The 27,563-nt window shown below is 36.6% G+C and overlaps 1 protein-coding gene across 1 annotated transcript in view; it reads left to right on the forward strand.

Annotated features, from left to right (window-relative positions):
- The window catches only part of LOC136050322 (BEN domain-containing protein 5-like), an 842,375-nt gene that overhangs the window by 196,970 nt on the left and 617,842 nt on the right, over window positions 1-27,563 (forward strand). Inside the window, exon 4 of the mRNA XM_065739166.1 lies at window positions 9,116-9,210. Within this exon, the coding sequence (XP_065595238.1) occupies window positions 9,116-9,210 (95 nt within the window). The remainder of the gene's footprint in view (window positions 1-9,115; window positions 9,211-27,563) is intronic.

Genomic DNA, 27,563 nt, shown 5'->3' on the forward strand with positions numbered 1-27,563 from the left:
CCAAGGACCTCTTTGAATAACCTGGACACAAAACCCATCTGTGTTTAATTTCTGGAGGAGTAAATAGAGTGGTTTTATATATTCACAAGGTTAGGATTCTAGTAATCTAACCAAGACCACTGGCAGCGGTAACGAGTTGTACACACCAAAATGACTTCGTTTTTGCAATGCTTCAGAGAACACTGAAGCAAATATATTGGTGCTGGTTTTGATCTCTTCCATATATTGTGCCTTTCAGCTTTCTGTGTTTTGTAACTCCTTTCCACCACGTGTTTTTTCCACAAGCTTCAGACAAACAATAACTTTTAAATGTGAAAAATGCTAGCTGCAGAAATCCAAAGTAAACAATTGCTGGAAAAACTTCATCCAAATCTCTCTTAACAGGATTTCTTTATCTTCCTTTTGCTTATTGCAATCACACATGAAAAGGCATTTGCTTTTTCACCTTACAGCCTGGGTATCAGTTGGATTACTGCCTTTGTGTTTGCATACTATTTGAATTGTGATTATTATTGTCTATGTTTTCACAATTTTAAGAAAATCATGATCCACTCAAATATTCCTGCCACCCTCTCACTGCTAGTGCCACTTTCACCTATTGTCTTTCAGCATTTCTGTGAGAGTGTCAGTTGTCAGCACTCAACCTGTATGATTTAAGCTTGAATAGTTATGGCTGTCTATCAGTTATCTATCAAAAATGGCTAATTTGTTGACGAGTGAATCTCCTGTTAGTAAAAGCAGCTTTAATTCTGGATCATAGGCTGACTATTGCACTTCTTGAAGGGCTTAGAAAAATATAAAATTTGACTTACAGAGAAGAAAGGATTGGTGAGGAGGATGCTCCCACAGGTCAGTACTTAGCACTTCATTCTGTGGTCTCCAGTAGCATGCTTTATACCTGTGCTCATGTGATTTTGTTATTTTGACAGTGGTTCCCCATAACCATAGTGCAGGGGCTATTCCTGGTCCTTTTCCCTTTTTCCAAATTGGTCCCATTGTTTTGAAGCCTCCCGTGAGCTCTATCCTGTGAACAGAATTTGGGTCAGAAAACTCGTTTTTTTTTTTTTTTTTTTAATGAATAGGAATATATAATCATTATTATTATTTTAAAATCCTACCAAACTTTGCAGTGTTTCAACACTGGCTAAAAAAATTCTACTACGAAAAGGAAAACTTGATTCTTTTCAGCTGCTTCCTCTTGAGGGATGTAAGATATCAGCAAATTTTGCAAACATGTTCCAGAGCAGCCAGCTGTTACTACCCACCTGCAGCCATAATACTGATGGAAAAGAGTATGGAACCTAAACATGCATAGCTTCTGTAATTATGTGGAAAGAGCTTAATACATGACGATACTCAAATGTCATCTGGCAATGGTTGCTACATAACATGGAATATATTAGGAAATAATTTAGCTAGTGTAGAAATTCTCACTGAAAGACCACCCATTGTTTCTCTATTTAATATTTCAACTGCTTTCTGAAAACATTACCTGGGTGTACTGAGAAAGTAAATGCCATGAGCAACAGGGTTCATGCATCTAGACAAAGGTCAGGTAAAATTTGCTCATGTATTCCTGCAGCTCTACAATTAGCTAGTTATGTAACTAGGATGGATTCTTTGTCCAGAGTGTGCATAAATGAAAAGAGAAGAAACAGAAAATAAAAGTACTCTTTTATTCTGGGGCTGATTAAATATTTTTTTTCTACACGTATGTTAATATTTTGCTAAAAGGAATGGAAAAATTTGGCAAGAAACTTTCAACTTCATATGTGTTTTCAGTACATCTGTAGCCTAGTTATTTGCCCTGTCGGGACTCAGTATTTTCTTTTTGAGGAATCAACACAAAACAAAATATGCTTTATGACAGAATTTCAGAAGTTTGGAGATTTTGGCCTAAGGAAGCAGGGAACCTGAGTTAATCTTTAATTCCACTGCCAGGTTTTTAAAACGACACTTTTGAGATTTCTGTTGGAAGCTTCAGATTATTGGTACTTTGATGGAAAGTAAAAGCATTACTAGAAAGTTGACTTCTGTTGGTGGGGAAGAGTGACTACTAATAAATTTGCCATTTTCCCAAGAAAGGTTGAATGGGAAGACTGTGTGACTAAGCATGTCACACAGCAACACACAGATTGGTGGTCAGACCACAGCATAACACTGAACAGAGAATAGTGGTTACGGCTGACTTAAAGAAATAATTACACAAAATATTCTGTTAATACTTGCTTGCAAAACCACAGTACTCTTCAGATATTTCGGATGATAATTGTGACACAGTATTGTAGATGGCAAGACATTGTAAGGCTGGTTTGCTTTAACAAGGCAAAAGAAACAACAGCAGAATGCCTAGAATGTGATAGCATCAAGATGTTCCCCTTTGTCATCCTTAGCTGTATGTGCAGACTTCTGGATTGTCCTTGCATTCCACAGCAATCTCAGGGACAAAACATGACCACCCCAAGGGCTAACAATGAACTGAAAGTGGACCATCACGGTGCTAGAAAATCACCAAATAAGGCTGTGTCTGTAGGGCAGTCGTTGGGGGTTGGATAGAATAATGAATTTGGGAATGTAATGACTATGTAATACATATGAAAATATAACCAGTTCACGAAAGATCAACTGGTGGAGTACTCTTGGAAAGTCATCTTGATACTACCCCAGCCCTGCCAATAAAGAATACCTTGTTTAATGGTGAGAAAACTGTGATGTTAATAAGTTTCTACTCGTAAATTTCTCTGTCACTGCTAAGATCCCTTTGAAGGGTTTATGTTAGAAGGTGGTCTTCAGCGCAGTATCCCCTTCCTCACGGTCAGATGAGCAAAATTAACATCAACAGTGAAATTCTGAATGAGAATTGCTCCTATACACAGGTGCAACATCTGTGGGCCCGCACTTAAGTGTTAATTTGGAGACAATGAAAGAACTGACAGAAAGGACAAATAAATGAAGCATGAGCCTGATTTGGCGATTTTTTGAACTTCAATGTTTGTCATTAGCACCCCAGGCAGTGGACTTTCAGTATCTTAAAAAGGAGCCATAGGAAGAAAGGGGATGGGCTCTTTAGAAGGATCTGTTGTGAAAGGACAAGGAGAAATGGTTTCAAACCATAAGAGGCAAGATTCAGGCAGGATATGAGGAAAATGTTTTTTGTGTTAAGGGTAGGGAGGCACTGGAACTTGTTGCCAACAGCGGTTGTGGATGCACCAGACATGGAGGCAGTGAAAGTCAGGCTGGACTGGGGTCTGGGCACCTGATGCAGCTGTAGGTGTCCCTGCTCATTGCAGGATAGTTGGACTAGAGGGTCTTAAAGGGTGCCTTCCAACTCAAACTGTTCTATGATTAAATGAAAATGCAAGTACAGTCTTAAGTTCTAGGCCATCTCGAACATCAGAAATATCTTGAGTATGCAAACAAATATAAACAAAAAGCCCATTTTATATATTGCATAGTAGTATTTCTGTATGGGAGCTGCTGAGTCACAGCCTGAATCACTGATTGAGCACCTGGAGGGAAGATCTAATCAGTCCTGGGAGCACAGGTGAAGGCAATTCATCTGTGACTGGAAGGAGTGGAGCCAACCCCTCTTAGACCTCATTTAAGGGTTGACTGCTACTCTGGATGGTTTTCTCATTGGAGATCCCTTCTCTTGGAGTTCTTTTCTGCGCACCTAAATCCTTGGTGCTGAGTGTTCATTTCTTTTGTTCTTTTTGTAGTATATTCTTGTTTGAGCTGGTCCCCCTGCTGTTATGTTATCTGAGGTCTCACTGCAGTAGAATCCTTTGAGTCTTATTTTCGTGTTACTTTTTGTAACATCCTAGATTTTAGCATTTCTGTTGTTTAAGTAGCTAAGCGAGGTTCTCTATCAAGCAAAGAAGTCCTATAATTCAGTCTGTGAGCTGTTTTCTGCATCGCTTTTGCAAGACTTTGTTATCTTACAAGGGCTTCACAATTTCCAGTTAACAAGACACAGGTGCAACTGATTAGTGAGTCTGGTGGAGCCCAAGATGGTTGCTAACATCTTCTCTCAGTGGGTGAGTATTTATTTTCCCCTTCTGTGTACCAGTAGGTTTTGAAAACTCTTTAACTGGAAAGACTAAATGCTATCAATGTTTCAAACTTTTCAGTTTGAAAGGATGTATATTCCTGCAAAGGGGAGAAGGAAGTATGAGTTTCTTTAAGATGTTAGCAGTAATGAGTGATTTAAATTTTAGAGGGTTAGGAAAAAGAAGAAATCTTTGTAAGATTTCATTAGGGGTTTTGCCCAGAGTGGATGGTTGTATTATTTGTGGTCTTCAGCATCCATAGTAGTTGCAGGTAATAGTTTATTTTCTTCTGTATTGATGTCCCCCTGGTCTAACTTATTTTTATATAGTTTTATATAAGGTGCTTTGTCATGAAAAATCCCAAAGACCTCCTGACACAAATATGAAAATGTAGCACTTTTTGTGAGAAGGCAGCAGTCCCACGTTGCCATTTTCTCACATTCAGAACTGATGAGTCAAAAATCTCACAACTTGTGGGGTTGGCCTGAAAAGTTCATTTTTCTTTGCTTTGTGTTGTTGTTGTTTTTTAATGGAATGTAACTCTAAAGTGGATCTGACTTGAAAAAAAGAAGAGAACTTTCACTTATAAAAGAGAAAGGAAGGATGCTAAGGAAAATTAAAGAAAAGAGAGAAAGAAAAGGATGTCTCATTTCATGAAATACTGCAGGTTTCAGGAATTCCACAAACACTATAATATCTAAAGAATCAGCAGGAGAGGAAATGAAGCCATGTAATCTGGGCCTTCTGAATCTTTAACGCTCATTTAGAGCACAAGAGTGCAGACTTAATTTCAGCTGATGCATTCTGGTATTGCTACCTTGTGTGCAACTTGATTACCTTGTCTGGTTAAGTGATGAAATTGTTCCTGTTCCCTTTCAAATGTGTAGTCCTTGCATAGTGAAAGTTGCATTACTCTTGTAGCATAAAGCATTGTCCACTGAATTGACGTTGTTATAATTACTATGTAGATATTGTCATTTATATTTAAAATGTATCTCATAAATGCTAAGATTGCCCTCCCTATTACTAAGCCACTTTTGAGTAATACATAACTCCTCATATTTGTAACTATTTGACTGTGCCAGGTGTCTGCCTCAGGCTGAATTTTGTGGTGTTCTTTGGTTTGTTTGTTTTCTTCTTTTAATGTTAACCACAGCAGTTCTGTTATTCCTGAGAAGTTTGCTGGAGAAAATAACCCCAAATAAACCTGGTAATCTTTTTGAAAGGGCTTATTAGTGTGACCTTCTCCTGGGGAAAGGCACTTAGCCTTTAGTGAAGCAGTGACTGGTCTGCTGGAGACCTGCTTCAGTTGGTAGGATCAGATGGAGAACCTGCCAGGATGTGAGTGATTTATGATGAACTTTTAAGTTTTACCTTAAGGCTTACTTTGTGCCCATAGAGACGTGTTAGGATATGATGTACAGTATGGCCACTCACAGTTAATGTCTTCAGCTCTGATCCCAAACCACCCTGATGTGTGCTGCTCCCTTCCAAAACTAGTGGATCCTTCCAGCCACAGTCAGGAATCTGTTCACATGTTTCTGGTAATAATACTCATGGTGCAATGTGCTTTTCTGCCTGTGTTAATAAAATAAAAACTGCTTAAAAAAATAAATAAATAAAAACAATAACGAAAACAAAAACCATAAAGCAAGAATATTCTTACATTGCAAAGATCGACTAGAAAAGCAGATCACTAAATTTTAAGATAAAGGAAGGACTGATCTATCTTAATTTTTCTATCTTAAAGATTTAAACAGCAGAATACCTCCAATATACTTAGTGCATGTATTGTGGAAAAGGGACTTGGTGTTTCAGTAGGCAGAAAATACCTGCGTGGTCTCATGTTGTCCAGTATCTCCCATCCCTATCAGTCCAAGCACAGAGCTTAAGACTGCAGCAAATATTTTCCTTCCTCCTGTGGAGACCCAGTGCAGCCTGATGTGTGCCCCATGGTGGTTCTGTTGTGCTTGTTGGTGTTCGGAGAGGCTTTTCTGTACCATGACTCTTCCACCAACTGAGAAGTTGCAGCCATTTGTCAGAATGATGAAAATATGCTGTACCAAAAACAGTCATTATATGATTGCACTTCAGTTACAAGTTAGAATATTGCTTCTTTTACTGGTATTTGTACCTTCCAATGTGAATACAAGGAAGCATTTTTGTTGTGAAATTTCTCTGCTGTTTTTCTCTGGATTGATGCTCTGGAGACCAGAGCAATTCCTAGGGAATTTGTAAGTATATTTCATCTAGTTTTATTTTCTTAACTTTGCGCTTCTCTTTAAAAATCAAGTAGTTTCTCATTTTTTTGAGCATCTAAATTATATTACTCAATAAACACCTCCCGTTGTTAAGTCTCTATATTTCATAAAAAATGTACAGTAATTTTCTCAGAAGAGAGTGCTTCAGTGTGCATAGTATATATCTAGTATTGTTGCCCTTTATGGTTTACAAGTGATATATTATAGAGTATGCAAAAATTAAAAAAATATTTGATGCGTTCAGAAAATTATGCTTGCTGCATCACACGCTTTTGTTACAGTGTTCAGTTCAAAGATGTTTGCATATCTTATTGAGTGAGCTGCATATTTTTCTGGCTGAGGTGTGTGTACTGTAGTCATTACGTTTTTGCACACTTCACTGGCTGAGCTGCATGGACTACTTCAACTATCACCAGGAATAGTTGACTGAGTTCTGCTGTTCTTTGAGCGCTTTGGTTTGTGTGCTTTATTACTTCAGCGGTGTATGTTGATAAAGTTCTGTTCTGTGCCGTTACATTTTTCATTCTGCCAGTCTAACTGTATGCCATGCTGGAAGAGCTGCATGCACTGCTAACTGCTTACTCTGCAGTGAACATGAGTGGCTGAAATGTTATAATCTGCAGCGCTTTGTTAAGTGAGCTGCATATTTTTGTTTTTTGTATACGTTTCTTGCCCAGTTATGTACATTTGCCCTGCTCATTATACAAAATAAGCCTGATTGGAATAAGAACATTGTCTACCAGCTGTCTGCTCTGAGTCAGTATGTAACAAAATTAGCAACTTTCTCTTTCCAACAGTGGCATGATTGCATCCAAAGTTTAAGGCAATTGGTTTGGAGATCTTGTTTGTATCATTCACTCCGTGCAAACATGGGGATTGACAAACCAATTTGTACCAACTCAATTTGTTTTTCCCAAATATGAAAGATGTTAAGAAACAGAGGAAAAACTCAGCATTGTAGTATAGGAAAATGCTTTAATGTAAGTTATGAAATACTTGTGTCTATATATAAAGATGCCTAAATATATTTAACTTATAGCCGTATGTTGTAAGCATAGGATAGAAAATTAGCAGAGACTTCTTAAGGTAGATATTTTGTCAAATAAGCAACATCTTCAAAGCTTAAAATTACAACTATAAAGTTCTACAGAATGTGTACTTCCAAAAAGAGTTTATTTTTACAATTTATCTTGTGACAGTTACAGAAACTTAAAATACTGCTAAATACCTGAAAACTCATGTGCATGGGTATGTAGCTTGATCATTAATGTTGGTAAAAAAAATCCAAACAATTAATAGCTTTGTGTTTTTTTTAACTTGCTAACTTGAGCCATTTCCAGTAAAACCCACAGACTATTCTTAGATCTTGAGTAACTTGCAGAGTTTGCATACGTAGCAGCTTCTGCTTCCATTTACAAAATCTTCAGTACTACCATGCTTCAAAAAACCTTTCTCTGTTTTTCCTTGAGTACAAAAATGCTTTGAGCTATATATGAGTAGTTTGTTGGGATTACCTGCCTGAAATGCAGATGTATTGTACCTGGCTCCTGTTGTCACTGTGCTGCTGCTGATCGCTTTCACTTTAGTGTTACAGTTCACCATGTTCTGAGCAGACTGCCTGGAAGGTCCATGTTTTTGTGAAGTTTTACACTGGAAAGCTTAATTAATCTTATTGCTACAGTAAAAATTGCTAGATTTCAATCAGTGCCCATTTAATTCTCAGCCTTCTCATGAACCATTTTTTTAACAGTGTAAATATTGTAATTGTTATGGTAAAAATAATTCTTTGAATACCTAGGGACAAATATAATTTTTAGCAGTCATCACTGATACCAATGGAAAATAAATTTAGAGACAGAAATGTATTAGTATATTCTGGAACATCGTATCAAAGCTAATTTAGTGTTCATGTTTCAGTTTTTTTTTTGTGTACACTAATGTTGCATATCAGAAGTATGAGAAGCTATACTGGATTTAATATCTGTAAGGATAATGCAGTACATGAAATAAGGTTGGTCTAACCTATCCTGTTTCTGTTAAGCAAGTCTAAGTAATTTTGTCTAAAATGATTTACAGCAGACAGATGGTAGGGAAGAAGGTTTTATCTTTTTTCTTCCCTCTGCATGATTTTACTTTTGGTATCAGTCAATTACCAGTAAAGATCTAGACTTTTCTCTTCCTTTGAACTGTTAAATGCCAGCTGTAGTCTCCCTCTCCCCAGAGCTATTGGTGTATACTAAGATCAGAACTGGTCCCTCATCACTACTATGTTCAGATCAATGGTGGCCGTGTTTAATTTCTGATGTATAAGTACACTGCAGTTTTTACAGAGGAGAATTCTTAGTTTTGTCAGACAGAATGAAGATAAATACTCTTTTCTTTGGGGGGACAATAATAAGTTTTTATTTTTCCTATTGTGTAGAAATCAGAATCCTTGAGGTGAAGCAGTTGAAAGGTTTCCATGAGGTCTATTTCCCTATCTGCCCGATTTCTACCAATGTCTCCAACAGATCAAGTGGACTTATTTTTCTGTTTTTGAATCTGAGTAACCTATTTCTTTGATTTGATACTTACCAGAAAACCAGCATACTAAATTCAAAGTTTACATTCTTCTGTAAGATGAAAATATAGACTATCAAAATCCTAGCAATAGACTATCAATCTGAGATCTATGGAGACTAAAAGTACTTAAAAGCGTAAGATACGTATCCATTCCATATTTTCTGTATGTTTTTATGCAGCTGATATATATGATAAATATGTAGAGTATTTCATAAATTATACCTGAGATTTCTTTTTTTTCAGAGAGTGATTTTCAACGTTGTCAACTTCAGTAAAACAAAAAGCCTCTATAGAGATGGGATGGCTCCAATGGTGAAATCCACCAGCAGACCTAAATGGTGAGTTATCATTTCAAAGCTTTTTCTTCTTAGGAGGAAAAGTGTGTTTTGCTTGGGATTCTTTTATAGTGAAGACCTTCTGGCTCAGATGCAACTTTTGCTAAGAGTAGGAATGAACTTAAATGTGTGAGCAGTGTTGTGAGGACAGGTTCCTTTTGGTGCATGTGAACTCTAGAGGCCTCTTCCAGCCTTCATGTGACAATGCTTTAGCATCTTGTTCCAATAAGTGTGACTGAAGCTGTGTCTGTTTGAGCACACTGAGCAGCTGGGGCTTTGGCTAAATTACTGTTCAATCATACCCTTATCATTCAGTTGTGAGTCTGGTCCCTGGTTCTGGTGTGGATTGTATAGCCTTGCACTCTCTTAAATAATGCCTGTAAATGATACAAGGTAAACAATTTCTAAAAGGCTTTTTGGGTTTGGTACCCTTGTTTTTGGGAGGTCACAGTTGAGAAGAGTATGAACCCTGATTTAACTTCTCTGAAGTAGTCTTTGGTCTTTTTTTTCCATACTGACATAGCTGGATCTGAAAACGACAGAATGTCAAACGACTTTGTCATAAGTTATGCAGTATGTACAATATAGAAGATCACGCAGATATGAAACATAGATGCATTTTTTCAGACGAGCTGTAATGAAGTGTCTACTGTGAGTAATATGTAAATCTAATGAGTCTTAATGTATGCAAGACTCTCAAGAATTATATAATTTGCCTTTAGCTAGATTTATTTGAATATGGATAGTGAGGTTAGACCACAAGTGTACAGTAATGTATTCTTGTAAGTCTTTATTAATAAATATATTTAATCAATCTGCACATTATTTGAGCCTTATAAATATATCTTCCTTAGATACTTGAACAATCAGGAAACTTCAGTTAACACTCTTAACTTTTGTGATCACAAGATCGCTTCCTCTTTGTCTTACCAACAGATATGGTTGTTTAATTATTTTATATTAGATGGAAAGGTCATATGCACAGCAAAGCTGTCTCAGAAAACAGCTAGTAGTTGGAGTCAGTTTCAGCTCAATAGGCGTGTGCAATAACATTAAAAATTAAAAACAATCCACTGTTTAGTGTTGTCTTTTTTAGTAGCAAAAATCATGTTAATTGTTTGCTATTTAACTTCAGAAGAATCTTTTTGGGGAAACATTTATCAGACTTCAATCATATTTCAAAACCTTTTTTTTCCTCTCTCTGGAGTCTGGTATGTGCAGCTAAGTATATTGTGCATTAAGTTTATATATAAATCAGATATTGCTTTCATACAAATTTTATGCCTTACTTTGGTTTCAAATTAAAGTGTAAATCTTACAAAAACAATGCAAAATGGGCTTTTTCTAGAACATATAGACTCTGTCACTATTTTTAAAACTGATTTCTCCTTCACTTCCCAGGAGATCTATTTATTTTTGTTTTATATTTTTAGGGGGGTGTATTTTGCTTCTATGAAAGTGAGGAATGAATAGCATTGCCTGGGGCCATGCACAGTGTAGGCAGCAGGTGCTGAGCAGCTTCCTTTTACAGGGCTAAAACCATACTTTAATCCTGTTTCAGAGATCTTAGCTCTAATTTATTTCTTTAAAAAGATAATTATTATATTAAAATATATTTTCTTTTTCTAATAGCCTGTGTATGAAAACTTGCTGTACCTTGAAGGTGTGCATTAATTCATACTGTTATCAGGGACCTCTGTGATATTGGGGTCTCCTTGGTATAATTGTTTTGATGTTATAGGAATTATATGCATATTTTCCAAGATGGAAAATGCATAGATCATTTTTGAATACATGCTTCGTGTTAGAGCTGCCTTTGACATGGATTGTGGCTCTTGCAATTGCTTCTTTATCTGTTTCCATGGTGTTCTAATGAAATCTGTAAATAAAATTTTCTGTTTCTCAGCTGAATTGAAATATATTAGTTCCATGCACATGCAGTGTACAGGTAGTTGTGCTGCTTGAACATGAGTAGGGCAACATCTGGCTTGCACTGATTTGGTCCTGTTTGATGTTTCATATAAATTAAACTGAATTGTATAATGCTGCTGAAGTGCTGAGGTTTACATGAAGGTACTCAAGATTCGATACTATTGAAGAATAATACTTGGGACTCTTCACCTTGTGTGAAAAATTAAACAAGCTTAGTTATTTAGTAGGTATAGCATAATTGGGTTGGAAGATTAGATATTAATTACAGGAAGTTGAAGAAATGAAACATATTAAAAAAAAACCAAACAAATTTTAAGAAATAAAATTACTAGAAGCAGTGTTATTCATATTTTCCAAAACTTCCTCTCTGAACTCTTCTGTACTAAATATTTTAGGGACTCACTATTATTGTGCCTGCCAGTGTAGACATGTAATACATACTGAAATTCTCAAAATTTTCTCTAGTCACACTGACAACAGCAATGCTATGTCACACAGAACTACTCTGCTCTTTTTTTAATACAATCATGTTTGAATTTTAAAATGGCAGTGCCTAATATTCATTTTGCATTTGAGAAGTAGTATGCCATTCTGACTGAAATAAAGTTCCCACTATATTCAGGATAGAAATTGAACATACAGCTTGCGAAATCCTCTGAATCAAAAGCAGATTGGCCTCCAGAGACTGAATTTTAATGTTTGTTTCAAATGTGGTTATGTGAACATGGCTCCGAGCTTTGCCATGTTTTGTGAGTTTGATTCTTGGCTCTGGAACAAATCATTGCCAAGTGCTCTTGAAGTAGAGTGTGTCAAACACAGATCAACATTTTTGACCTGTATTCTCTTGCCCTGTGGGGTAAGATCTTTAAATGCAGTCAGCATCAAGGTTTAGCCCAGTGTCAGTGATGTAAATGGGGTATATCACTGTCATCAAAGCACTCAGTGTGGACACAGATGTTCTGGTGTTGACACATTCTTCTCTTTTGAAGTAAGGCCAAATATTTCCAGTAATGAGCTACTTAAAATGAGGAAGCAGTATGCTGAATGATAAGGAAAAAACAGATTTCATGGTAAAGAATAAGATTATTTTTTAAAAGAAGAAAACCAGAAAATGATTAAAAAGATATCCATTTCCACTCTAATGGATTTACTAAATGTTTATTCACAAGGAATAGAGGAGAAAAAAAAAGCAAATTCTGAGTCTGTATACCTTTTTTTTCCTGTATTTTTTTTTTATTCTGTGGGTGTGCCAGGTTGCTACTGAATAGTATGGAGTTGTGTCAGTTGCATCAGTGAAATCTCACCACAGTGAATCACAGATCATACATAGAAATGCAGTGTTGTCACCATGTTGCATTGGTAATGTTTCAAGATGAAAATCAAGGCTTTATTTCAAGCCAGTGGAGAGGGATGCATATGGTCACTTAGCATGTTTTGCTTACAATTATTTGCTAATCTGGAGTTACTTTAGGTAACTTGTGTTGTTTTTTTTTCTTGGTAATGACTATTTCAAATACAGAAGATCAGTGTAACAGACACTTGTTCTATTTGATTTGTGGAGGTGAAGAGTTGAAGGTGAGGTGGATTACATTTAATTATATTTTTGTTTCACTGATGCAATTTCTTGTGTAATCTCATGTTTCATTTAAGTGTGTCCTGTTTTGGTTGCAGTTTCTTGATCACATTAAACTAAAATCCCTATTCTTAGAAGCTGTTAATCTTCTATGTAGGTATGGCTGTGGAAGACCATTTAAATATATATACCACACCTTTATATTTACTCTATGAAGTTTTACAACTTTCTCAAAGTGAATTAGAAGAGTGACTTGTTAGAGAGGCAGCAGATTTTCCAAATGATGAAGTGAGCAAGTATTCCCTTTGGGCAGAGAACAGCTATAACTCTTGATTATTCAGTGTGAGCATTGCCTCATTGGGGACATTAGTTTTTTAAATTGTGCTAATCTTTTAAAAGTAACAACTGGCCACTCATCACCTTAGGTATTTCAGCAAGATCATGAGCAGAAGTCTAATTAGTATTTATAGAACAGCAACTCCTCCCAGTAGAATAGTAGTGGTAGCTGGCAAATATCTGGTTGACACCTGTTAAGTCTTAAGACATCTATTGTATTTTATTCTGCATTTCAAATGAGCAGAGAGCAGTAGGTGAAGTCCCCATAATGAAGGGATAAAGGATAATAAATAACATGGTTCTTGAGCAGGTGAGCACAAGGTTAAAGGCTGCTCTGCATTTGAGATACTGTATTTCAGGGAATGTTTGTATGTAAGCAATAATGCTAGCTCAAATGCTATGGAGGCATCCTCATACAGGAGATTTATGTCTAGATTTACACGTGTTTTGTTTATAATGTCAGATTTTAAACTGCTTCTTGGCAAAGCCGTCACTTTGTTTTCCATCTTTTATCTCACTTAGCATTGATGGCTTTTAACTGGATAGCTGCCTTCACCAGCAAGTACTCCGCTACCTCTGTTGCTATAACATCTACTCTTAAATTCTCGCAACACATTGCTTCTGAAGTGTTTTCCTTTTGCAATAAACCTGGAAGTACAGAAAAAAATCTAGGTAATTAATTCAAATTTGAATCTATATGCAACTTGGTAAATATTGTCATGATGAAGAATTTTGGTAGACACAGAGAAAAGCAATGCAAGTTTTATGAACAATACTTCCATATGTTCCAATCATCAGAAGGGGACAAGACTGAGAAAATCTGAATTTTGAGTAGCTAAAATGTGTTGCTTCTTGCCAAGTTTCTTTAACATTTGTCTACAATGCAGCGTTACAATCGCTACCATGTCTATCAGGCTGCATTATACATTCAGAGACTTCCAACAGCATTTTTTAGTATGTATTTATATATCTTTAGCCATAAGATAAGCTGTTTGTGGAATGAGCTGTCATTTGTGGTAAAACAGTTTGAGAATAAAGCACTAAATATATATATGGCTTGCTAATCTGAAAGACTAGTAGTGCTTACTGTCAAATACATAGTGGGCCAGGGTTATTGATAATATCAACCTGAATTTAGGTAAAGATGATTAACGTAATGTTACTATTACCTAATTCTTCCTTTGGCCTATTTTACAACCCTTGGCTACTCTCTGGAAGTTTGTGCATTTGCCAGTTTTTTAATGCTTCTATTTTTTTTCTTCTGAGGGATCTGGTAAGAATGCCTCTGGAGGCTCAGGAATATTTTCTCTGAATACATAGGTGTATGTCAGTGCAGGTTTTTGTGGGATTCAGACCTGTCTGTTAAGAACCACGCCCTCTACTGTGCTGGTGCAGCTCTGCATAGCATCACCATGCTGGGAGCTGGTCACAGTTAAAAGTAGTCTGAGAAAAGGAGTGTTTAGTCTTGGTCTGCTTAACTGTAGATCCAAAACTGACTGGTTGTATGGGTGGGGCTGGAGGAGTGGAGAAAGGTGGGAATAAATGTCTGAAACGGTAGTTAGGGAATATAGGTAAATATCTGTAAAATAGGTAAATATCTGTAGTGCTGTCTGTGGAACTGCAGACTCGAATTCAGTAACTTGTAGCTTTTCACTTGGAGAAAATACAGAAAAGGGCATTACTTTGCTGAGTTTTTAAAATCCCATATTAAGTAATGAGCAGGACTTTTGTCTTGGTCTTTCTGAAGTTCTTTGAAAGAAAATAAGATGTATTACTTTAATATACATACTCCCCCCAAAAAATACCCAAAACAGCTGCCTCCAATGGTGATCCTGGGGTAAGTTAGTATTGGTGTGTATCTTGTAAAATAACAAAACAGTGTGGTTGGGTCTGCAAAACCATAAAAAACAAATGCTTCTTTCCAACCAGCCAGTGAAGTTATTCCTGGAAATATAAAGCAGGTGGTATATCTCTTATCAGCAACAGCCTTTGGGAAATAGATGGGAGGTTACCTTCTGTTTATAAAGCTATGAACTGCATCCCTACACTAATGTGTTTGTGTAAATGAAGTGGGAAGAGTCTGTGGCAAAAAATTAAGTTATATTTTACTAGTTGGATACTGTATTGAAAATTTAAGACTCATGGAGTTATCCTGGAGAAAGTTAATAGCAAGGAGGTTAGGTTAATATAAAAGAAGCAAATGAATATTGAGATTCAGAGAAAATGTAAGCAACTCCAAATGACTGTGAAGCCATCATTTTAAAAACCAGGCTATTTTATATGTATGCATGCGTTTCCTCATCATTATCTTACTGATTTCCTTGTATCAATTTATATAGATTACATTGGAGGCCAAAAGCCCCAGACAGGATCAAGACTTATTGTGCTTAGTGCCATGGAAACACAAATAGATAAAGTCTTTTTTCAGAGTTGTGAAAATTTTATGATTCATTTTAGTAAGAGCAAAGTTAGGCCAATACTGAGCACTTCTGAAAATTTTGTCCTTAAAGATTTATTCCAAGCAGTAACTGTTTAAAAAATGGCATACTGCTTACATAAGAGTCTAAATATTTGATGGTTATAGTATTTACAACTAAAACACCAGAGGCTATGTGCTTTAATACCTCAATCTGTTTCCCATATACTCTGTCAACATGAGTTCCCTGCATTGATTGAGGACACTCTGTGATCCCTAAGGTTGTATTCGTGAAAGGTTACCCTTGGTACTACTTTATTCATGAAAGGTTTGAAGCATGTAGGAAGCAAATGAGTCTGTTTCTACTAGGTACGTGTTTGGTCTACAGTAAATAATTACAGGGGTGTTGGTGAGAAATTAGGAATCTTGAAAAGGTGATGCTGCCTGAAAATATTTTCCCCTTGCTCCAGTGTAAATCACAACAAACTTTGCAGTTGGAAGTCTAAAAAAAGTGAAATGTAGCTTATTTTTCTCCATGCTATGGTCCATGGAATTGAGTTGAATGGCTGCAAAATGACTGCAGCTGCGTGCTGTGTCCTGTCCTGAAACAGGTCATTCTCTTTCCTCAGGTGATGAGCGTTTGGTGGAACTGATTATATGTTCACACAGCTATGAGACCCTAACCTTGGCAGGTTTGGTGGAAAAAAAAGTATAAAAATTGAAGTGCTTTCTCCCAGATTGAGTTTATAAGTTAGACAAATACAGACAGCAGTGAACTCAAAGCGGAGTCAAACTGCCAAAGAGGACATTGCAGCTTTTCATTGCAATTTTGTACTTTGAACTAATGGAGCGAAGCAGAATGAAAATCACCTCAGTTAAGAATGACATTTATCAGTTGTAAGTACTTAGTGGTAAGAGCCCTACACAGACAAAGCTGAGTGTCACCAAGAAATGTACTTGAAAATCAGTCTGTTAACCCAAGGCTAAACAAATAAGACCCAAAAAGTATAATCAAAGTGTAACATCTCTGTAAGAATGTTTTAGTGGTCTGAAGAGTGCTAGTGAAGTTGAATTTAACAAGATATAATAATCTATGGCAATATAATGGAGAACGCATCAGGACACTGTATAGTTATGTTAAATTTTTGCTTTCTTTCACTCAGTCTTGCATCTTTTAAGATCTTTTGGCATAAACAACAGCGTACTCTGTTTTTGTTACCTATCAGAAATGAAATTTCAAGAGAAGTTAGCCAGAATGACCAACCTAATATTTTTAAATGTCTGAATCATTAACAACCTTTTTTCATTCACTGTTTTATGGAAAAAAGAAAACAATGCTTAGTGCAGAGGCAAAGTGATTGGGAACTGTTCATTGGGGATTTCTGATAGAAGCATAATGGTTATCCACACCCACCTGAAATTTGCAATGCTATGGTAAAAGCCAAAGCAATGACTTCAATTTCTTTCAATACAATGGAAAATAAACATTTTTTCTGCACTGTAGGAAATGAGAACTGTAGAAAAAATAAGCAATAACTATGCCTGTTAATGTAAGAACAAAGTTAAAATATTAGATACTACATCCTGAATTTTCTCACAAGGTTTTACAGATGTGTATAACAAAATATAGAATCCTATTTTTAATGCTATGTTTACAAAGGTTTATTTATGAATTAACATTTCCATGATACGCCACTGGTTTTAGAGAATTAAATTTTAATGATAAAGATCTTTCCTGCATCTCTAGGTGGCTGAGGTAGTGGTTAAAACTTGTTTTTCAGGTTGCTTCAAGTTAGGATTATTGAATTCCAGCTTGAAAGTGAAACGTCTTCCTTCTTCACTATATAAAGTATCTGAGATTGAAAACCTAGTGAATTCCCCTACTGTGATTAGAAAGTATCAAATATTTTTTTACAGCAAATATTAATTCCAGTTTTTGTGTAGTATTGCTCAGACAGGATAACTGGCTGTCTGGTGCTTGGTCTAGTGGGAAGGTGAGGCTCCAGGCTCTGTGGAAAGCTGGTGGCTTTGCTGTCTGTTTCTTACCTCTGGAAATTGAAAGTCATTCTGGGGAGAAAGAGTTGTGCTGGGTGAGGGAACTGGCGGGTGCTGGCTCTTGGTTTGCATGCAGTACATTTGGAAGATGATCTGTTAAAATAGACTTCAACAGAGCAGCCCATTTCTTTAGTGCTCTGTGCATATCATTTCCTCTTAGAAGTCTGATGGAATTCAGTGTTGGTATTTCTTTGGTAGTTAGGCTAGGGAGTCTCTCTACTGTCCACTATGAAATCTGGGGCTTATCTGTAGCATGTGTATGGATGAGTTGTGGGTGAGCTATAGAGCTGGAGCACATATGTGCAACCACTGGGCATTCAATTTGTTGTATAGAAATCTGGAATGCTGGCCTCTGTTCTTCCATGCTGGGCAGAGTGTGCAAATGCAGTTCTGTTAGGACTCATCTTCTTAGGAATGAGTGCTGTATATGCAGGATGGCAAAGTTGGTTTCCTGCTTGTTCTTCCTTTCCTGTGCTACTCCTCCAACAAAAGTCTAGCCTGTTAGTTTTGTGCACATTTGTTATAAAGCACTCTTCCCAGGCTGTAACTAACTACAGTAAGCTTAAGGGTTTCAGAACCTTCTTGAAAACGCTCATCCTCTTATGTCTTTGGTTCAGCCATTGTTGCACCTATCAGTGCCTTGTGGGTTTGTAGACATGCAGCAGTTCCTGGTGTTGCTGGGGGAGCCCACAGCAGTTGGTTGACACCACCTGTCCCAAGCTCCACCCTTCATAGCCATGCAACTGGGTCTGTCCTGACATGGGAGGCAAAGTGGAGGCATCCCACTTCTACAGAATCTGATGGGCATGAGTGATTTAATGCTTTCAATTCTTTTGGAAATGGATGAGTTTTCCCTGTTATAATTGTCAGATTAAGGTTCTGTGGTGCCCTGCAGCAGCTGGAAGCTGTGGCTGGTTTGCCTTCCCTTTGAGGAAGTTGGGAATAATGGAGAACCTCTGTTTCCTTCTAAAATAAAAACAGCACATCTAAGCAACCAGCAAATGCCTATGAATCTTGGAATCAATACAACAAGAACGTGAAAAATGCATCTTGCATCATGGTGCAGATGGGAGAATGACATGTCAGTGTGCTCTGCTTGCACTGGCCACTAAGATATTTTTCCAGCTCTTAAACCTCGGTAACAAAATATATTTGAATTTGCATTGGGTTTCTGGACTCACCAGGGAAGTGATTTCAGATGGTGGAATTAGTAACTTTCTGAGCTTGTCTAGCTCATTGAGGAAGGAAGTTATTTATGGTTAGACTCAAGTAAGACTTCACCATTGCTCAGCATGGTATAAGAAAGATTGTAGTCATTCTTCAAAGAATTTTGCAGAGCAGTTTATTGGGAGTGTGTGATACTCTTCAGCAAATTTATAGGAAAGACCATTGCAGCTCCAGATAAAGAGATTCTACTTGAAAGGATAGAGTCACTATAGAAAGAAACTGAGGAATATCCAAGCTGAAATAATTTACTATGCCTTTAAATTTTTGATAAAATCCTCTAATGTTTTTCTTGTAGTTAAAAAGCACTGGTACCTCATGGCTTTGACACCAGCAGTGATACAATAATTTAGCTTTGATAAGAAGAAGAAATTTTCCCCATCTGCTACTCTACTGGATGGTTTTACTGCTCCTAGTTTTTTTTTAAATGTCATTCAGTCATTGAAGCAGAGTCACACAGCATGTGTGCTTGTGTGTAGGTTTTATTAATATGGAAACATAATTCTCTGGGCCCTCATAACAGATTCTTCTTGTTCTGGGGGTGCTGGTGGAGGGGATTGCAATGCAAATCCAGCTTGGGAAGTGTTTGGTTCACATGGGTTTTGTGAACTTGGAGTGTCTCAGTAAGGGAAGAATTGCAGCTGCAGGTGCTGTCAGAAGGGCTTCACCTTCATTTTCTCTCAATAAAAGCTAAGTCAAGGTAAGCAGGAAAGGACATGTACTCAAATTTACTGGATGTTAACCCCTGCAGTCAGAAGTCTGATATTTCTTTTAAAGGAAGAATCAATTAGAGGAAATACTATTTGTGCACACAGTAAAATGAAGGAATTGATTTAGAAAGAAGTCATGGGTATAAATACTATCAATTACAGTGTGGTCTTCTGTAAAAGTAGCCTTGTTTTAGTGCTGTGTCCTACTCCTTGTGCATACATGGTTATGGTAACTGTTACATTATGTCTATAGGGCATGTAGGGTTTGAAGTGAGCTAATACATAAAATCTTGAGACAGTTTGGTGTTTCATGTTGTACTGAGAATGGTCACCTGAAGGAAAGCTATCTAATAGGCACTGTTGTGCCATTGGAAATTAAGGGTTTATTCTTTTCTTCCTCCACCCCCAAAGCACAGAGCTAAGTGGGGAAAAGTACCAGGCATTAGGTAGAATCATGTGTGTACAAATAGATTTCTTTTGGAAGTTTGGCTGATGTAGCCCTGTTTCCCTGTCACGATCTCTATTACGTAAGCATGGGGTTGGAAATTTGTGTATCAGTCTGAAAGGGAATGCTAAGCTGCAGATCTGCCAGTAAAGAACCTAGGAGAACAGTGCAGAACAAGGGAGAGAGTGCTTATCAATATTTGAAAAACATCTTAAAGCACTGTGTAGGAGTCAGTCATTGTGTTTTTCTGTTTCTGTAACTCTCACAGACTTCAGAGTGAGTATTCCCTTACCTGCCCTGAAACGAGAGATCCATACGTTAGAAGTTAGTGTCTGTGGTCTGTGTGGCTGGTGTTCTTCGACAGGACTCTCCCAATACTGTGGAAGTGAACAGAGCATTCTGGATTTGTCATTTCGAATACTCTCCAACTCGTATCTGTGTACTAGGGAAGTAGAGAAACCAATAAGCCAGATGAATCAGAAATGTCTATGTGTCTGTGTGTGGGGGATGCTGCTTCAGTTTGTTTACTTTTCCTTTTATTTTGGCAAAGAATTCCAAGTTTAGGCTGGGCTTTGAAAACATATCTGAAGAATGGAATTGAAAGTGTGGATAAAAATGGAGAGAAAATAGTAGCCCAGAGTGAAATGTGTGACTAACTCTGTCTGAGGCCTCTTGATACTAAAATTACAGAAGGAAATAAATCACATGTTGACTGTATGCTTTTCTTCCAGTCTTAGAGCAATAGAAACCAGGATGTCTTCTATATAAAGCAACACTGAACTTAACTATAACCATACAAAGGAAACAGTATTTTAGCTCCTTAAAGACTCAGTCTTGCTGCACAATAGAGTGCTGCATTTACATTCGCAGTACTGCCACTGTGTGGCTTCCTCTGAAATTCTGCCTGTGAGGAAAACCATTTTATATCAACCCTTCAGCACACTCAAAGCACTGTGTGTGTGTGAGAATAGTGGTGACAGTGAAATTGCATGGGGTGAGGGGAGGGGTGTTAAGGCTGCTTATGAAATTTCTGCTGTCCAAAGATATATATAATTGTTTCCTTATCTTTATTTTTACAGTTGAAGCTGTATGGATTTTTTTAAAGTTAGACTATTTTTGCTTCAAACCCCAAAGTTATAAATTTCCTTACAAGGTTCTATTTCTTGTGAAGGGCAATGAGAAAAAGACATATCAACTGACAAAATCTTGTGCTAACATAAAGGCTGCTTATAGCTTTGACACTACATGTAATTAATAAAAGTTATTTCTCTTTGAGCCTCCAAAGAAGGTGGATCAAGATTTAGAAAGCCTTCTGGTGAGTGAAGCTGGGATGCTTTACAGCAGATGCACAAGTGGTGTATATATTCACAGACAACATTTCCAAGTATCACTAATATGTTCTGCCTGACAGCATGAGCCACATGCATGAGAAATTAATGGTCACTAATGCCACAATAAAAGCAGCTTATTGAAATGCTTCAGATGAATCTTTAAGTACAGATGTTTTAAATTCTACTCTGAAATTACACTCTCTATGCACTTCTTATGCTGGTATCCAAACATTTTTTGAAGTCATTGTATAAGCAATTTAAAATGGCACAGCCTTCCAACACTTAGCACAATCATTACTGAAGACAAGATTAAATAATATTAAAAAAATGTTAATTGTATTAAAATATCTTTTTACTCCATTACTAATAGAAATTCAGGCCTCCAGGGCTGTTGAACACCTTTTTTTTTTTTACCTTCCCTTTCTGTGAGGTGTTTTTCAGCATAAAACACTGGAATATGCTGAAGTATAGAAGCCTCACATTTTTATGGCAGATGTGGCAAATGTAGACCAGAGCCAGAAAATCTGGATGCCAGTAGTGACTGCTGTGTCTGTGACAGTTTGACTTCTGCTCTTCTCATTTCTTTTTTCCTTTTCTTGAATGTAAGACATGAACTTCAGAAAACAATTCCTTGAGAACAAGTAGACTATAAAGACATGGGGCCTCTTCTACTCAGAAGCTGATGTTGCTTTTCATTTGCATAGTAGTAATAAGCAAATTGTGAAGTTTGTTTGCAATTAGAAGCAATTCAGAGAAACTTCTGTAGTAAAGAAAGGGGAAAAAAAATACAATTATTCCTAATTCAAATGGTGCTACTGCACTAGGACTGTACAACAGGGCTGAAAAGATATCTCTGGAAGTACTACCCTGTCCAATAGCTAATAGCTGCCTTGACTGTGCATATAGATAGAAACAATTGCCTTGGGAGGATAAAATGAAAGTCAACTGCACTAGAATAAGGGCTTTAAAACAAGTAAATAACAGGATCTTGACAGGTTTTGAAGAGCTGTGTATTTTTGCTTGGGGTTTTGTGGGGCATGAGGAGAAGGCTGATTTCATGAAATCAGCCGGCTCTAACTGAGGTGGTTGTAACATTTCATTGTCTTCCACTCTGAGTTCCATCCCAAGATAAAAATATAACACTTAACTAGTGTTTATTATCACATTTTACAGGAGGAGAGATAAAGGCAAGGGATAATAGATTTTTTTTCAAGGTCATTGTAAAGATCAGCTTTGGAGCAAACTCAGAATTTTTTCGTTGTTTGCTTCTCAGTTCAGTGATCTGAAAGGAAGAAAAATCTACTACTGAATTTACCACATTACGCTGTTATTTTATTGCCTTAAAAATACATCCTGGTATGCAAGTCCATCTTGATTTGAGCTGGTTTATTTTTTTTTTTCAGATTTCTCTGGGAGCTTTTAAAAAAAGTAAAGCATGAAAGTTGCCAGGCCTTTACTGCAGAAAGTTGTTTGCTTTGTTTCATAAGCAAACTGTTGCTCCTATTAGCATTTAACACATCTTTTTATTTTTAAGGGGATGCTTATATTTTATTCTGATTTGAGAGCTAGAATTTGCATCTCATAATATTTACATGGAAGTTTGCTGCTGCTGCATTTCTGGAAAATCACATATCTACCACCTCACAATACTTACCTGATATTTGGTGTTTTAAACCTGTCTAAAAATATACCCAGGCACTCTGAGGCAACAAAAAAGACTTCCCAAAAGCTCCAGAACAATTAAACTCAAAGCACCCTTCTAAATAAACCATGCGCTGGGTCAGTAGAGCCCAGAAGAGACTGCCTCTTTTAGACCCACTTTTTGCAGGGCTTTCTGCTGTAGAAATTCTGTGCGGTTAGGAAGCTTGTCTCAGTTCTAACTGCCTAGAAAACCTGCACGTCACATCAAGATTTAGCTGTCAGAACTATTCCAACTAAGTTTGAATTCCTGAAATGAAGGTTCATAATAGAAAGGTTGTCATACCCTTTGAAGTGGTGCCTCTATAATGTGACATATTAAATATTTAACATAGTTTGCAGCAGATAAAAAGCAATTTTGTTTAATTTTTCCTAAATATTAATGCTATCATGTACCTTAATCCTTTCATTATAATAAAAATTTGTTTAAGCTCATTCTTATTAAACATTTTCTAATTTATAAGGATATGGATGTTTTGCTTCTGATTCTAATAAGTAATAACACTGAAATGCCATTGTAAAGAAAAAGGGGAGAATCACAGGCTTGGAAAAAACTTTTTTTTTTTTGTCCAAGGGCACCAAAGGCAGTGCCTGTCTCCCAAGTAACCCAACTGGAAATTTTGGGTGGCTTGCTGAGGAATGAAGTCAAATGCTTGCAAAGCACTCAGTGAAATGTCTCGCAGCCTTGTCATACGTGTCTCTACTCTTCATTGCTGTGTGAGGGCTGTTCTCCCATCTTCATCTCTGAACTGCAGAAAACTTAAGGAAAGATGAAAAATACCCTAGATTAGAACTGTTTTCAAAGTTTTTTGAGACTCCTAGAACAAAAAGGTTGTTAGAAATTATTTATAATGCTGATTTGCTTTGTTGCTCCAAATAGTTAATAACAAGGTAGCACAACAGTAAATGTTCATTTACCATAACTTGTCCATGTTCATCTATAACAGCAGGAAGGTATGCTGTATGTATGAAAACTAGCAATGAAAAAGGCAACTTTAAGGCAATGTTGCTTTGAACTGGAGTATATATCGGCAATGCCAAGTACACAAATGTCTGCACTAAGTGCAACAAAACTGACACATCAGATGTGGGCCTAACCTATGTTTTGTATTGAGTCTTATGTCTCCAGCTTCCTTCTGATATTCTTTTCTTTTTTCTCTTATCTGTTTCTAACTTGCACAAAAAAGGTAAATTCACGTACTTGTTTCAAGAACATATTTTTCTGATTATGCTGCTTGTTTTTCCTCACGGAATGACTGTTTATAATTCCCACTGTATTTGGGCCTTCAAAGTACAGAAAAAATATTGTTAATTTGCTGGTACACAAACAATTTTTTTTGCATATTTGTTAGACTTTTTGAAACCAATTTATTTTAAACATTAAGCTGATTAGAACTGTCTGCATAATTCTTAGACATGCTGAATCCTGTGTTACTTGATATTCTGAGCCAATGTAACTTGTGCAGAATGATTATATAGGTATTTCTGTTGAGGAAGCAGGGAATGAACTCGTAATATAAAGAATGGAATATAGTGGCTGTAGGGACTTTGAATACAGTAGGTCGGTGCTTGTTTTCATGTCAGTATAAATCTGGAGAAACCTTTGGGTTTGGCAGGAGTTATTTTAGATTTACATCACTGTAAGATAGGCTACTTACTTCTACTTTGTTATATTATGGGATATTGTGGTCTCAGTCCAGTGAAGCACTTGCTTTATCTTGAAAATGTGAGTAGTTTATTGAAGTCAAAGTGAAGCAAAATTTAAGTGACTTGCTGGATATAGCAGTCTTCTCTCAAATGCCAGCAATGCACAGATTGTCATCAGCTGTGTATCACACTTGCTTCTAATCCAAATAAGTGTCTCCCAAATACTCTCTGCCTAGATGAGATCAGCACCTGTGTGAAGAGTAGCAGGCTGATGCTGAAGTATAGGCAGAAATTGTATTGAAATAGTATTGGTGAAGTCAAACACTCCATGAATGGGAATGCAGTTTTATTTTAAACGGTGCTTCTGAATGATGCACTGCTTCTGGAATATTCTTGTAGCATGTAAAACAAAGGATTAAAAAAGAAAAACAGAAAAAAAAATCCACAATTCCCTTTCACTGAAATAGAATACTTGTTGCATACATGTGAACAAACGCTGTTGGTACTCTTGGAATTTCTCTTCAACAGCATCAAAAACTTAATCTTCTTTCCTGTGTCCTCAGAAAATGCAGGGAAATTCTATGCTTAATTGTATAGGCCTAACAGCACACATAAGACTAAAAAGTTGCCTTGTATCTTGCCCCAGAAGTATAAGCTGGGCTTGATTTTTTCAGTTGTCAAAGTGGTGCTTCTAATCTGGGAACCTGAGGTCATGTGTATCAAAGTTCAAGCTTATGGAAGACAATTTTGCAGTGGGGTTTGTGGTTTTTATTTCTTCTACTGGAACAGATTAGAAGAGTAAGGAATCTCACTGTCCTCTGTAATGAAATAGAGATCCTTTGTCAGTGACTGTGATGAAAGCTGTAAAAACTATTATGGGACAGATCAGTAATCAGAAAGTTTTGTAATGGCACAAGCTTTAAGACATTTTCTTTTAAGAATATGTGGTAACAAATCATCAGTCCCGACAGAACTTTGAACTCAGGTCCCCATCGGAATCTGATGAATCCCCATCAGAATTGCTGAGTCATGTCTGCGCATTTGAAATGATATATTATCAGAACATTTTCATGAGAATTCCATAAATCCCATACGTATATACTAATTGAAATAAAATTTGTCGGCTCTAAGTTATGTTAGCTTGAGCATTCTTGCAAGGAAATTGGTAGAAGCCTTACTGTGTAGAGACTTGATAGAATGCTGTTGAGTTGGATACAAGGAGGAATCTGCAAGGACAAGGAGCTAGACTTCCACTCCTTAAGTCCTTTCTTTCAAAATTCTTAGCTGTACATAGATGTGAATATGGGAAGTTCTGAACCTAGTCTGTACAGTTGCTACTACGAACTTATGGAAGATTGTTTATTTAGATTATGCAGTACACATTGCCAAAGTGTTTTGCTATATCAGTGACAAAGCTATGTGCTTTCTGCCTGTATGTGTAGGAGGTTAGTCATGATTAATTAGCTTCTTACACAAAATAAAAGGGGTTGATATTGAGTAAAAACTGCAAGTGCTCTATGTCTAAATATATCTTCTGCCATTTCTGATTAGCACCTCACTAAAACCTGGAGTTTAGGATTAATTCCTAAATGATCTATTTCCTCAAGTAAGGACAGCAGTGTAAATGTTATCCTTTATTTTGGCGCTCGTAATATTCTATAATACTTTTAAACAGCAAAGGAAAAGACCATGTTCTATGTATCCCACAGTAGCAAGAGTCAAGTGAACAGAAATGCAGCCTATTAAAAGAACAATGAAAATGAAGGTTTGAATCTAAAAGTGGAATTAATTTGTTGTGGTGGATCAAGAATTACAGTATATTCTTTCCTTGACATTCATGGGTGAATCTCAGGGCTATAGGTTGTTTCTGATAAATATCAGTAGCTTCCAAAATGCCTGGAAGTATCTGGCAATTTTAAGAGAAATGGTAGAAGGGGAAAAGGAGGGTAGTTTGCATGTAAGCTACCTGGACTCAGGTAAAGTAATTTTAGACCTAAGTTCCACAGAAAGTGAGTCTTGTTTTTTAAGTGACAAGGTCCTTAAGATTCAGAAAGTTTTATGAAAGTATGATTATACTCTGCCAATATTGGTAGAATGTCTTCTATTCATACCCTTCTTTGCAAATACTAAGGTAAAAAATTTTTCTCAAACCTGTAAAGATCTTTGGAGATACACAAAAATAGAGAGTTACAGAACCCATAGTGCTGTATGTGAAAATATTGAAGTTCTATTTTAAGTACTGCTTAGCGTAACAGAAACTTTGCAGTGGTAATTGCATTGTCAATCATGTAGTGTCCTATTGCTAAAGAATTAGTAGGTTAAAATCTAGCCATCCAGGTTTTTTAATGGATACTAAATTGAGTTTTGCAATGAGGAAATAATGCAAATGATTCACTCCAAGAATTAAACAGTGTGTATTGCATAAGCAAGTTAAAACATGAATTGCACTCAATTTGTGATTTTTCCATTTTCTTAGTCTTTTCTAAAATATGCTGAGCTACAATTGTGCCCACTGCATACATCTTGTAGCCAACAGAAGGATTAAGGCTGATATAAGATGATATAGGGTGGTTAGGACTCAATATTTCTAATAACTTCCCTATATTTATCTCAAACTATTTTTTTTTTCAGAAGATGAATGACATCCTGCAAATGTTATGACTGTAGAGTTCTTTGTGTATTTATTAGCTTATTGGTAAATATCTGTTGATGGAAGACTTCAAGTAAGAAAAAAGCGGAAGGGGCAAATGAGCAGCTATTTTAGCCATTTCTTTTGTGTCATAGATGTACTCCAGTAATGAAGATGCAAAAGACAAATTTGGAATTCTTACTGTGTGAAATTCCTGTTGATTTAAAGGAATATAGTCTGTAAGCATCAAATAAGCATTCTAAATAGGCATAGTAAAAGCAATACTCATTGAAGTGGACTGTTTCCTTTTTAGCAGAAAGGTGGTTCAGTAAAAGGTGATATGCTGTTGTAGAGTCATTA

The sequence above is a fragment of the Cyrtonyx montezumae genome, unplaced genomic scaffold (genome assembly GCF_038088225.1).
Source record: "Cyrtonyx montezumae isolate F1298 unplaced genomic scaffold, pur_monq_1.0 scaffold_1, whole genome shotgun sequence".
Lineage (NCBI taxonomy): Eukaryota > Metazoa > Chordata > Aves > Galliformes > Odontophoridae > Cyrtonyx > Cyrtonyx montezumae.